At 39.1% G+C, this 14839-nt stretch overlaps 1 protein-coding gene across 7 annotated transcripts in view; it reads right to left on the bottom strand.

Annotated features, from left to right (window-relative positions):
* The window catches only part of ATRN (attractin), a 157240-nt gene that overhangs the window by 55601 nt on the left and 86800 nt on the right, over positions 1-14839 (bottom strand). For 6 of the 7 annotated variants that reach the window (XR_004970097.1, XM_036323422.1, XM_036323417.1 and 3 more), the window contains one exon: positions 1507-1644. The exons of the other annotated variant lie outside the window; for it this stretch is intronic. Coding sequence is in view for 5 of the 6 variants with exons in the window: in XM_036323422.1 (XP_036179315.1) it covers positions 1507-1644 (138 nt within the window). In the remaining variant the exon portion in view is untranslated. The remainder of the gene's footprint in view (positions 1-1506; positions 1645-14839) is intronic. 7 annotated transcript variants of the gene reach the window in all.

The raw sequence follows: 14839 nt of genomic DNA, 5'->3' as shown, positions 1-14839 counted from the left end.
ACGTCTTGGGTGGCTGCCAGCACAATGCCTTGTACACAATTATCAATAGGTTTAGGTACTCTGATTACTGTCTAATGGATGAAGTCTATTCATAGGAGTAGAAAAATACTTTTACTGAAAATTTTTTAATCTGAGCAAGAAATTTTATTTAAGAGTGGTAGAAAATGACATTAGAAAAGTAATAATAATTATTCACATCTACTGGGTGATGACTATGTGTCATGCATTCTCTGACTGCTTTCATTCCAACATCCCCATATTTGCAGATGAGGAAACTGAACCCCAGCAAGGTTAAGGGATATACCGCTAGGACACAGCTTTCTCCTGGCTGCTCTGGGATCAGACCTTTCTCAAGAGCCATGTGAAGGATCTTGGAGGCAGAGTTAGGTTCGGCCTGGTACCCACCAGCCACTAGCTTGTAAGCTTTTGAGAAAGCAGAGGGGAAGACTAATTTACTATGAAACCTTTTTAAAAAATATTCACACACTTTCATGTGCCCCTATCCAGATGTCCGGGAAACAAGAGCTTGGGAGCATCCCGCCCAGGCCGTGGGGAGGGGGTGTCTTCTTGATGTGCACTACTAATTTTAACAACCAAATGAGCGGAGATTTTCTTTTCTTATTATTTTCCTGCTCAGAACCTGAAGGGTCTTTTCATGGAAACTAGAACAAACCAAAAATAAGTTCATTGGTATCACTGGTCACTTATAAAAAACATAATTTATATTCTAACAATAAAATGTCCTGTTGCTTACAGAAATCTATTTGACATGCATGGGGAAATGTGGGACTATTTAAATATTTAAAACACACTAGAAGTACTGACTGAGGAGTCCGGCTTCTGGTTAAAAACCTACATGCATTTTTTTCCAACCATAGCCTTTCCCTGCAGGCCTTAGAGGGAAAGCTGCCCTCCCACACCAGCCTGGATGGAAGTCTCTGAGGAGAGTTACAGCCAAAGTGTCAGGAACCCCTGGTTGGCCCCCTCTTTCATATATTTGCATTCCAAATTCAGATGCCTTCATTCCTCAGTCTCCTTATCTGAGGCCTTGGGCAGAGGTCATCTTCAGGCCTCTGCTGAGCTTCCTCATGGGGGAGGAGAGGAAAGCCTTGAAGACACTTTCTCCACTCTCCATCCCCAGGGCTTTCCCACTCCCAGCCCTTCCTCTTCACCCTCCCTCCCCAACCAGGGTCCATAAGAGGCTTTTGCTGAGCCTTTTGTCTGGGCTCCCTCAATAGTCCAAAGACCACCCCCCCTCCACCCCCCCCTCCCCCGCCGCCTATGCTCATCTAACCTGACACTCAACCGGTGCGCCATTCCAGGAGGCAACATAGAACAGATGGAGTTAATGCATTCTCCACTTTAAGCCTCTTTCTTGTATGACTTAAGAAATACAGTATCCAAAACCAATTGGCTTCTTTCTCCTTTTAGATATTCAAGTCAAAGAGAAGCACTGTGTTACATCTGGGTTGCAGTCAGTAATCCTGATGGATGGATTTGACTTACACTGACATTTCCCCCCATTGGTGGGATCACCATAGAAGCCAGATATGCAGGTCTCACAGTGCTTGCCCGTGGTCAGGTTCTCACACTTCTCACAGATACTCTGATTAATGCATTTGCTGTGGCCATTGCACTGGCAAGCTGAAAGAAAAATAATTTTTTTGGTCCCATTGTACAACTGATGGAGTAAGTTCCACAAGATTATTTGCAACTATCTAAGTTCCTTATTGCCTCTAAATACAAAATCATTGAAACCGGCTCACTAAAAACTAGTTTGAAAAAGAGCTAGTGTGTTAAATTCAGAAATATACCACAGCAAGAAGAAAGTCCATAGCCAGTAAAAACAATAATTTTTGTAGCTATCCACTGTAAAAACAATATATGCTTATGGTACTTAAATTTGAAAGCTGTAAGGAAGGCAGGAAAATTACATACACTTCCACAATCCAGAGATCACTGTTCACATCTGGAATTTTTCCTTCCAGTATTTTTTAAAATATATTTTTATTGATTTGAAAGAGAGGAAGGGAGAGGGATAGAAACATAGATGTGAGAGAGACACATCAATTGGTTGCCTCCCACACATGCCCTGATCAACCAGGGCCGAGGACTGAGCCTGCAACCAAGATAAGTGCTCTTGACCTTTCAGTCCACAGGCCGATGCTCTAACCACTGAGCAAACAGGCTAGGGTGTAAACAGTTTTACTGAGATATAAGTGACATATAACATTGTGTAAGTTTAAGGTATACAACATATTGCTCTGATATACTTATATATTGCCAAATGATTACTATCATAGCATTAGCTAACACCTGGATCACATCACATAATTATCATTTTTGTGTGTGCATGAGAACATTTAATATTTACTTTTTTGCAACTTTTGCAGGTCTTTCTTGCCTGATCAGCATGATATAGTTTTTTACTATCTCAGAAACTTTCCATAGCCGGTACCTGTTTTGTTTACCACCTGTTCTCTACCCTAACCCTGTAGGTCAGCGGTTCTCAACCTGTGGGTCGCGACCCCTTTGGCGGTCGAACGACCCTTTCACAGGGGTCGCCGAAGACCATCCTGCATATCAGATATTTACATTATGATTCATAACAGCAGCAACATGTTATGAAGTAGCAACGAAAATAATTTTATGGTTGGGTCACAACATGAGAAACTGTATTTAAAGGGCCAGAAGGTTGAGAATGACTGCTGTAGGTATTTGAGTTGTTCTATACAGACTGCAGCTGAAAAACTGAAAAATGACTACATTAGTTATGACTGCACCAAAATTACTTTGGATGTATGGGATACACATGTTGTTCCTGTGAAGATGGGTAGTCCTCCCTTAGTATCTACTGATGCTCAAGTCCTTTAGTCGGCCTTACATTCTATGGATACAAAACCCATGGATATGGAGGGCCAACCATACAGCAAAGAGCAAAGCACAACACACACAAAATGTTAATACCCAAAATCATTTACAAAAAACAATCTGTTCAATATAAAAAGACTAAAAAAAAAAAAAAAAAGACTGAACAAATGTGTCTCTCTTCCCCTTCAAAACTACACTGAAAGATTAAATTAACAGGAGTATGGGATAAGAGGAAAAGATGCTATCAGAAGTATTGGGAGATACTTCTAAAGTATTGACGAATTTCCAGAAATTGTAAAACAGATATGGTCAATCTGACCAAACAATGGGAGTTCAGACACCTGTATCCTAATCCTAATATAGGAGAAGGGGGGACTGACAAAGTGACCACATACACTTTATCACTTGACACCTAAATAATCCAACAGAGGCTGGCAGCCAGAGCAGGCCTCGGGAGAGTGATGGATAGCAGGAAGTACCTCACGACCTGCTCAACAGCTGGCTGAGGCATCTGTCCGAGGCTGCAGTAGGAAAGGACAGTTCTGTGGAGTGAGTTGGGGGTCAGAAAGAAAAACTAGGGCAATGCCCCAGCTATCTTCAGGTCACCATAACATCCTAGTGTGGGGAGACACTTGGCACAACCATGACCATGACCATGCCAAATGCATCCAGGCACTTGGTCTATTACTCCCTCCTTCTTCCACTGAAGGAGGAAAGCAGAGCACTCAACAACAGTCAGAGCACACCAGAACTGGAGAGACCTGTGGCTGGCTAGTCCGCTTCTCCCTTAGGATATCACACCACACCGTCACAACAGCTCAGTGTACCCAATAGTGATAAATTCAGATAATCCTAAAGATAAATACAAATCAACCTTAAACAGTAATCAGTATAAGAAAATCATCAATGTAAAGGCACTACCTGGATAAACACAACGAGCAACTAACCTTGAAGGAAAGGCTGATGCAAGAAACTTAAGAGAATGAAAAATACTAATTTTAGTAATTGAAAGAGACAAGAGATTATTGTATTCATAAAATAAGCAAGCAAGCTCTGAAAAAAACCTCATGATATTTAGAGAATTTGCAAAATGAAAAAGGATAAAACAAAATTAGACACGAAACAGAAAATCCTCAATAGGTTAAACAGAACATATATCTTCAAGAAAAGAAGCTATCTTCAAGAACATATTATGAACAACTGTATGCCAACAAATTTGATTACTTAGATGAAACAGACAAATTCCTAGAAAAACACAGATTACCAAAACTGACTCAAGCAGAAATAGAAATCTGAATAGACCTGTAATAAATGATAAGTTTAAATTAATAATCAAAGATCTTCCCACAAAGAAAAGTCCAAGCCAGATAGCTTCACTGATGAATTCTATCAATACTTAAAGAATTAATGCCAATCCTTTGCGATCTTATTAAATAGAAAAGGGGGGATATTTCCCAACTCACTCTATGAAGCCAATACTAGCCTGATACCAAAGCCAGTCATCACAAGCAAGCTATAGAACAGACACATATCCCTCATGAATAAAAGACACAAAATCCCCAACTAGCAAAATGAATCCAGCAACACACTGAAAAGGATTATGCAACATCAGCAAATGGCTTTATCCCAAAAATGCAAGGCTGGTTTAATATTCTTAAGTCAATTTATGTAATACATAGTACTAATACATGAAAGAATAAAAACCACATCATCATTGCAATAGATACAAAAAAAGCATTTGATAAAATATAGCATCCACTCATGACAAAAATCTTCAAAAAGCTAGAAAGAGAAGAAAAATTTCTCAACCTGATGAATGGCATGTATGAAAAATTTAAAGCCAACATCAAACCTAATGGAGAAAGACTGAATTCATTCCTCCTAAAATCAGAAACAAGACAAAGAAGTCCACTCTTACCACTTTTATTCAACATTACATTGGAGTTTCTAGCCAGGCCCAGTAAGCCCCCCAAAATAAATTTATAAAAGGGTATCCAGATTGGAAAGAAAAAGTAAACTGTCTTTCTATTTTTTTTAATTTTATTGTTTAAAGTATTACAAATAGTAGTACATAGGTCTCCTTTCTTTCCCCATTGACCTTCCCCCGGCCTCCCCTACTACCCAGCATATGCACTCCCCCCTCCCCCCAGTGTCTTTCATCCACTGGTTAAACAGACATGACCTTGATGTAAAAACCCTAAGAAATACACTAAGAAACTAATAGAAATAATAAATGAGTTCAGCAAAGTTGCATGCCACAAGATCAATAGACAAAAATCAACTGTATTTCTACACACTAGCAACGAACAATCAGAAAATGAAATTAAGATAATTTCATTTTAAGAAAAATAAAGAGGGGGGGGGGTAAGAAAATGGCGAAGGTATAGACGGATATCCTGTGCCTTGTCCCGGAGCAGATAAGGGTGAGCAGCTGAAACTGGTAACATACAGCCCGAATAAGCAAAGGATATTCAGCTGAGAGACAGTTTGCAGCCGGAAAAGTCAGAGGACTCCGGAGAAAGGGGACGGTTGGAGACTGCGGCTGAAATCTCTCCCGGAGCACCGGCTCAGCTACGGAAACCGCGCCATCTTGAGTGGCTGTTACTGGAAAGGTATACACCCAAAGACCTGGCAACCAGAGATCGGCTACTAACCCGGAAACAACGGATCTCAAGCAGCGCGACTATGTGAACTCAGATGAACCCTGCTTCTCCTCACGGAAAGATTAGATTTCCCCTAAAGGTGCGGTTTGCAATTCAGGTTGGAGAGAGGAACGCACGCAGGGGGAAATCTGCGCCCCACAAAGTCTGCGGCCATTGGGGCCAGTGTGATCCGCGAGTGTTGAAGGGCTCCCGCAGGGCTGCTGGCAGAAGAGAACGCTAAAAATAAGCCCATAGCTGGACTGGATGCAAAAAAGCAGCCTCGGATTTTGCCAGGGTGCCGGCTACTTGGTGCCAGGGGAGAGTGGAGACTGTGCACAGACCTGGAAGGTAGAGGCTTGCGAATTCACGCAACTTCTCTGGCTCTTGTTTTTACACTTCCCCTTAAATCTTTGCGTTTGATTATTAAACCCAGTGCATGGGATTGCCCAGTTGGGGTCACTCGCAGAGACTGTAGGGGAAAGTTGTTTTTGGGGAACCTGGGAAACAGAGCGGGGAGTAACGATTAAAGAACCAGTTCTGGGCAGTGGACTTTCCCAAACCAGTTTCAAATACAATAGAGAAAATAAACCCTAACTACTGGATAGAACGGACTTATAGCCTTGGAGGTCAATCCAGACACACTGCCACCCAGAGGCAGAGCCACGAACTGACTCTTCTGTAAACACAAATAAAGGCAGTCTGGGAAACAAATACAGCCTGCCTTAAAATCAGGACTGCAGTTTACAACACGGAGGAACAGTGTATCGCAGGGAAATTCAACACTCTCCTGAATATGTAGCAGGACTAAGGCATGCCAAAAAGAAGAGTAGAAGATCTGAAGCACCTTCACTACTGCACATTTTTTTAAATTCTTTTTTCACCTTTTAATTAAAAATCTATTTTATTTTATTTATTTATTTATTTTTTTCATCACCTGATTTTACCTTTTTAATTACTACATTTTTATTTTTAACAAGTATTATTACTACTATCATTTTACCATTTTTTAAAGTGTCATTTTATTTTTTCTTTATTTTATTTTGGGATTAGTGTTCTAATTCTATTTTCATCGTTCCTTTAGCATCATTTTTCTCTACCTCAACTTTACCTTTAAGCCAAAACTCTCTTCCTCACTTTTCCCCTTTTGTTGTCCTGTTTCTCTTACCCTATTCCTGCTTTAGATTTTCCCTATTCCTTCTTTTTACCCCCTGTCTAAATTTCACCCTACTTATATATCTAATTTCCAATCCCCTGCTCTAAATCCATATACACCTCTCTCTTATCTTTCTTCACTATCCAAAATTTTTTCTCTCTCTCTCTGTCGCTTTGCTATTGTTTGCTTGATTTTGAGTATATTGGGGTTTTTTATGCTTGTTTGTGAGATTGTTTTGTTTTTTATTTTTATTTTTCTGTGTTTTTTTTTCTTTCTCCGGTTATTTTTGTGTTTTCACTTGCCTCGCTTGATATTAGTTGTTGTTTGTAGTTTGCATTCGTCTCCAGGGATCCGTTGCTGGAATCTGTTGGGATTAGTGGCAGTTCTATTAGAGTTTTCTCCCCATATAAATAGTCTCTTCCCCTCTTCTATTTCATTCTCTCTCTTTTCTCTCTTACTTTTTTTCCTTCCTTTTCCCAATCTCATTTTTGCACTCCTTTTTTTTCCTTTTTCTCTCTTCTCTTTTTCTCTTCTTTCTTCTTTATCCCCTAATCCTCTTTGCTCAGGTGGTCACCTTTATTTGGGGTTATTAATATCATGAATACATTTGTGTTCAGTGCCTTGTACGTTGTGCCTTGTTGTGTTGTATTTTGTGCCTTTAAATCAACGCAGCAGAGAGAGAACTACATAACCAAACACCTGGAGAAGAGAGATCATGGTGAAACAAAGAACCAACCCGCATATGAAAGAAAAACAGGCATCATCAGAAAAGGAAGTAAATGAAATGGAGGCAATGGAGGCAAGCAACCTGTCAGAGAAAGAATTCAGAGAAATGGCCATAAGGTGGATGAAAAGAATGGAAGACAAATTCAACAATATGTGTAAGAACCAAGAAGAAATGAAAAATGACATCACTGCTATAAAGAACTCAATAGAAAGCATCAACAGTAGACTAGAAGAAGCAGAGGACCGCATCAGCGAGCTAGAAGACAAGGTAGGAAAAAATACCCAAGTAGAGCAGCTTCTAGAAAAAAAAATTAAAAAGCAGGAGGAGAGCCTAAGAGAACTCTGGGACAACACGAAACGAAACAACATCCAAATAATAGGGGTGCCAGAAGGAGAGGAAACTGAGCAAGGAATAGAAAACCTGTTTGAAAAAATAGTGACAGAAAATTTCCCTGATATAGGGAAGAAAAAACTCATACAAATCGAAGAAGCTCACAGAGTCCCAAACAAAATGAACCCCAAAAGACCAATGCCAAGGCACATTATAATTAAATTGGCAAACACCAATGACAAAGCAAGAATCTTAAAAGCAGCCACAGAGAGACAGAAAGTTACCTACAAAGGATCCCCCATCAGACTAGCAACTGATTTCTCAGCAGAAACACATCAGGCAAGAAGGCAATGGAATGAAATATACAAAGTCATGCAAAGGAAGGGTCTGAATCCAAGAATACTGTACCCAGCAAGGCTATTAATCAAAATTGAGGGTGAAATCAGGAGCTTCACAGACAAAAACTGTCTACGGGAGTTTATTACCACCAAACCAGCAATGCAAAAAATGCTAAAGGGTCTGCTGTAAAAAGAAAAAATTGGAAACGAAGAAGGAACACAGCAGTAAAGAACAAAAATGGCGACTAACAAGTATCTATCAATAATAACTTTAAATGTAAATGGATTAAATGCTCCAATCAAAAGACATGGGTAACTGAGTGGATAAGAAAACATGACCCATATATCTGCTGTCTACAGGAAACCCACCTCAGAAAAAAAGACGCACACAGACTGATGGTGAAGGGATGGAAAAAGGTTTTTCAGGCGAATGGAAGTGGAAAAAAAGCCAGGGTAGCAATACTTATATCTGACAAATTAGATCTCAAAGTGAAGGACATAAAAAGAGATAACGAAGGCCACTTCATAATACTAAAGGGAGCAATCCAACAAGAAGAAATAACTCTGGTAAACATATATGCACCCAATATAGGAGCAACCAAATATGTAAGAAATCTTCTGGAGGAGATCAAGGGAGAGATTGACAGCAATACAATCATAGTAGGGGAATTTAACACCCCATTATCACCACTGGACAAATCCTCTAAACAAAAAATCAGCAAAGAAACATCAATCCTAAATGACTCACTAGATCAGATGGAATTAATTGACCTCTTCAGAACATTTCACCCCAAAGCCACAGAATATACATTCTTCTCAAGTGCACATGGGTCATCTTCAAAGATAGACCATATATTGATTGGGTCATAGGCAAAGTCTCTTCAAATTCAAGAAAATTGAAATCATATCAAGCATTTTCTCAGATCACAATGGCATAAAACTGGAAATCAACTACAATAAAAACAATCCAAAAAAATCAAACACATGGAGACTAAATAGCATGCTATTAAACAATGACTGGGTTACTAGCGAGATCAAAGAAGAAATAAAAAACATCATGGCAACAAACGACAATGAAAACACAACAATCCAAAACCTATGGGACACAGCGAAAGCAGTCTTGAGAGGGAAGTTCATAGCTCTACAAGCCTACTGCAAGAAACAAGAAACAATGAGAATAAATGACCTAACTCTACAACTCAAAGAGTTAGAAAGAGAGCAACAAGAATAGCCCAGTGTAAGCATAAGGAAGGAAATAACAAAGATCAGAGCGGAGATAAACGACATAGAGACCAAAAAAACAATACAAAAGATCAACAAAACCAAGAGCTGGTTCTTTGAAAGGATAAACAAGATTGATGAACCTCTAGCCAGGTTCACCAAGAAACAAAGACAGGGGACCCAAATAAACAAAATCAGAAATGAAAGAGGAGAAATAACAATAGATCCCACAGAAATACAAAGGATTGTTAGAAAATACTATGAACAACTCTACTCCAACACACTAGACAACCTGGAAGAAATGGACATATTCCTAGAAAAATACAACCTTCCAAAACTCAATCAGGAAGAATCGAAAAATCTCAATAGGCCAATAACTATGGAGGAAATTGAAGCAATAATCAAAAAGCTTCCAGCAAACAAAAGCCCAGGGCCAGATGGCTTCACAGGGGAGTTTTACCAAACATTCAAGGAAGACCTAAAACCTATCCTTCTCAGACTACTACAAAAAATTCAAGAGGAAGGAACACTTCCAAGCTCATTCTATGAAGCCAGCATTACCCTAATACCAAAACCAGATAAAGACAACACAATGAAAGAGAATTACAGGCCAATATCCCTCATGAACACAGATGCCAAAATCCTCAACAAAATCCTAGCAAATCGGATCCAGCAGTACATCAGGAAGATCATACACCATGACCAAGTTGGATTTATCCCAGGGATGCAAGGATGGTACAATATCCGCAAATCAATAAACGTGATAATTCACATAAACAAATTGAGAGAAAAAAACCACATAGTCATATCAATTGGTGCGGAAAAAGCATTTGACAAAATCCGACACCCTTTCTTGATAAAAACTCTCAGCAAGATAGGAATAGAGGGATCATACCTCAACATAATAAAAACTATATATGACAAACACACAGCAAACATCATAATCAATGGGCAAAAATTAAAACCATTCCCCCTAAAAACAGGAACAAGACAGCGATGCCCCGTCTCACCACTCCTGTTCAACATAGTACTGGAAGTACTAGCCGTTGCAATCAGACAAGAAGAAGAAATAAAAGGCATCCAGATTGGAAAAGAAGAAGTAAAACTGTCCTTATTTGCATATGACATGATACTGTACGTAGAGAACCCTAAAGACAACATCAAAAAATTATTAGACTTAGTAAATGAATTCAGCAATGGAGCAGGATACAAAATTAATGCCAAGAAATCCATGGCATTTCTTTACACCAATAGTGAACTTACAGAAAGGGAGACTTAAAAAGCAATCCCATTTACCATCGCACCAAAAAAATTAAGATACCTAGGAATAAACTTAACTAAGGAGGTAAAATATTTATATGCGAAAAACTACAGGACACTGAAAAAAGAGATAGAGGAAGACATAAACAGATGGAAGAACATACCGTGTTCATGGATTGGTAGAATCAACATCATCAAAATGTCCATACTACCCAAAACAATCTATAGATTCAATGCAATCCCCATTAAATTACCAATGGCATATTTTACAGATCTAGAACAAACGTTCCAAAAATTCATCTGGAATAAAAAAAGACCCCGAATAGCTTCAGCAATCCTGAGAAAGAAGAACAAAGTAGGTGGGATATCAATACCAGATATCACACTGTATTACAAAGCCACTGTTCTTAAAACAGCTTGGTACTGGCACAAGAACAGACATATAGATCAATGGAATAGAGTAGAGACCCCAGAAATCGACCCAAACCACTATGCCCAATTAATATTCGACAAAGGAGGCAAGAGCATACAATGGAGTCTAGACAGTCTCTTCAATAAATGGTGTTGGGAAAATTGGACAGATACATGCAAAAAGATGAAACTAGACCACCAACTCACACCATACACAAAAATAAACTCAAAATGGATAAAAGACTTAAACGTAAGACGGGAAATCATAAAAATACTAGAGGAATCCACAGGCAGCGAAATCGCAAACATATGCCAAAGGGATTTCTTCTCTGATAATGCTCCTAGGGCAATGGAAACTAGAGAAAATAAACAAATGGGACTACATCAAAATAAAAAGCTTTTGCACAGCAAAGGAAACCATCAACAAAACAACAAGAAGACCCACTACATGGGATAACATATTTGCCAATGATATCACCAATAAGGGTTTAATCTCCAACATTTACAGGGAACTCATGAAACTTAACAATAGGAAGATAAACAATCCAATAAAAAAAAAATGGGCAATGGATCTAGATAGACACTTTTCGAAAGAGGACATACAGAAGGCCAAAAGACATATGAAAACATGCTCAAAGTCACTAATTATACGGGAGATGCAAATCAAAATGACAATGCGGTATCATCTCACACCTGTCAGATGGCTATCATCAACAAATGAACAAACAAGTGTTGGAGAGGATGTGGAGAAAAAGGAACCCTCCTGCACTGCTGGTGGGAATGCAGACTGGTGCAGCCACTGTGGAGAACAGTATGGAGCTTCCTCAAAAAACTAAAAATGGAACTCCCATTTGACCCAGTGATCCCACTTCTAGGAATATATCCCAAGAAACCAGAAACACCAATCAGAAAGGATATATGCACCCCTATGTTCATAGTAGCACAATTCACCATAGCTAAGATTTGGAAACAGCCTAAGTGCCCATCAGCAGATGAGTGGATTAGAAAACTGTGGTACATCTACACAATGGAATACTATGCTGCGGTAAAAAAGAAGGAACTCTTGCCTTTTGCAACAGCATGGATGGAACTGGAGAGCATTATGCTAAGTGAAATAAGCAGGTCAGAGAAAGATAAATACCATATGATCTCACTCATTTGTGGATTACAGAGAACCACATAGACTGATGAACAGGGACAGATCCAAAGACAGAGAAACAGCCATCAGACTATCAATCCCCAGAAGGAAAGTAGGGGAGGGAAGGGGTAAGGGGAAGAGATCAACCGAAGGACTTGTATGCACGCATAAGCCAAACCAATGGACATGAACAACAGGGGGACGGGAGCATGAGTGTGCGGGGGGGAGTTTGGGGGTTAATGGGGGGGATGAGGACACATTTGTAATGCCTTAACTAATAAAGAATTTTAAAAAAATAAAATACTTTATATAGCAAATTTAACAAAATAAGTACAAGATATGTACACTGTAAACCATAAAATGTTACTGAAAAAAAGTAAAGAACTAAAGAAATAGAAAACTATTCCAGGATCATAAATTGTTAGATGGCAATACACGCCAAATTGGTCTATAGCTTCAATGTGATCTCTTTTTGTTGTTGCCAAAATTAACAAGCTCATCCTAAAATTCATATGGAAATACCAGAAACTCAGAATAGCCATGACAAGCTAGAAAATAAGAACAAAGTTGGAGGACAGACTTCCCAATTTCAAAACTTACTACAAAGCTACAGTAATCAAAATAGTGATACTGATGCAAAGACACCCAATAGAATAGAAATGAGAGCCCAGAAATAAATTCTTACATTTACAGTGAGCTGATTCTCAACAAACATGCCTCAAAAATTCAATGGCAAAACAAACAAACAAACAAATAGTCCTTTTAACAAATGGTGCAGGGACAACTAGATAACTACATGCAAAAAGATGAATTTGGTCCCCTACCTCACTACATATAAAAGTTAATTCAAAAGTGGATCATGAACCTAAATATAAGAGATAAATCTATGAAACTTTAAAAAGAAAACATAGGAATAAATCTCTGTGATGTTGGGTTAGTTAAGGCACTGAGTTCTTTAAAAAGCACATGGGATAAAAGAAAACACATTGGACTTACAAAATTTAAAACTTTTGTATTTCAAAAGATATTATCAAGAAAGAAAAATGAAAGAAAATATTGCAAATCATATATTCAAAAAGGGACTTATATCTAGGATTCATAAAGAACTCTTATAGGTCAATAATAAAAAGATAATGCAATTTAAAAAATGGGCAAAGACTTTGAATAGTTATTTTTCTAAAGATGACATACAAATGGCCAAAAAGATGAGCAGCTTCATTAGTCATTTGATGCAAATCAAAACCACAGTGATTTACAATTTCTCATAAACTAGAACAGCCACAATAAAAAAGATGAACGCAGTATTGATGAGGATGAAGAAATCTGAGCCTTTTTACATTGTTAGTGAGAATGCAAAACAATGTACCTACTTCTTTACATCCTTTGCCCACTTTTTCTGTTGGGTTGACATTTAGCTTTTTTTTCCTGGAGGGAGGAGGTTTACATACTATGGAATCATTGGATATATACACTGCAGATATTTTCCCCCCGTTTGTCTCTTGCCTTTTATTTTTGTGTACAGCAGCCTTTCTCTAACAGAAGAACTCACAGGGAGCCCTGTTATCAGTGGCGCTGTCTGAGATGCTCTTGGAGAAGTTCTCACCCACTAACCTTCTGGGAGTCTTTGTACCTGCCTACCCTCACCCAACTGTTCTGGAGGCCTATCAGCACATTCCTGAGTATTTACTGAAAGTCTGAATCAAAAGCCAGTTTCTCAGGATTAGTTTCTTAGGGCAGTCTCCTCAGCAGGACTATTAGGCACAGGCTTTTAGGCCAACTCATGCTATATTCCTTCTTAAAGCAACTACTGGAAGGAATAGAGAGAATAGGGAAGGAGGGAGAGAAGGAAAGGAAAGGGAAAGAGGAAAAAGGAAAAAGGAAAGAAGGAGGGATAGAAGGGAAGGGAGGATAGATAGAAGGATGGAGGGAGAGAGGGAGGAAAGAAGGGAAAGAGAGAAGAAGGAAAGGAGGGAGAAAGGGAGAGAGGGAGGGAGATAGGCAGGCAGGCAGGCTGGGTTATTCCTCTTGCCAAAAGGCAAAGAGACCTTTTCCCCTTCTCCCTTTTCTTACAATTCATTAAGAAAAACCTGTACTGCCCTAGCCAGTTTGGCTCAGTGGATAGAGCATCGGCCTACGAACCAAAGGGTTCTGGGCACATACCTGGGTTGCAGGCTCCTCCCTAGCCTGGGCCCTGGTCGGGCTCATGCAGGAGGCAACCAATCAATGTGTTTCTCTCACCTCGATGTTTCTCTCTGTCTTTCCCTCTCTCTTCCACTCTCCCTAAAAAATCAATGGAAAAATATCCTTGGGTGAGGATTAACAAAAAAATTTTAAAAAAAGAAAAGAAAAACTGTATGTATAAGTCCTTCCTCAGTTCCTTTGAAATGCATATAAATCTTTTTAAAACCTAAATAAGCCTCTTATGAGCACTACAATCCAAGAATGTTTTTCTTAAGGGCCTGGGAGCCACCTCTTTTAAATAAAAACATCAAGGAAGATAGCACCCTATCTCCCAGTCCTTTCCGGATTTTAGTTAGCCTGAGTGCATTGTGCCAAGCTGCAACCACCTGTTTGCCATAAAGTTACAAGACGGTTTATTCTTTTCTTGGATAAAGGCAATTACCTAACACAGGTGGCCACCCCAACTACCAGGTAAATTCAGGATAAACTATGAAAGGAATGTACAGCAAACAGTGCCATCAAATCCTCTCTTATGAGGACAAATTATCATTCATCTTGATAACATGT

This window comes from Myotis myotis, unplaced genomic scaffold (assembly GCF_014108235.1).
Source record: "Myotis myotis isolate mMyoMyo1 unplaced genomic scaffold, mMyoMyo1.p scaffold_m19_p_9, whole genome shotgun sequence".
In the NCBI taxonomy this organism is placed as follows: domain Eukaryota; kingdom Metazoa; phylum Chordata; class Mammalia; order Chiroptera; family Vespertilionidae; genus Myotis; species Myotis myotis.
Note: the sequence above shows the minus strand (reverse complement) of the source record. Positions and strands in the feature narration are given on the sequence as shown.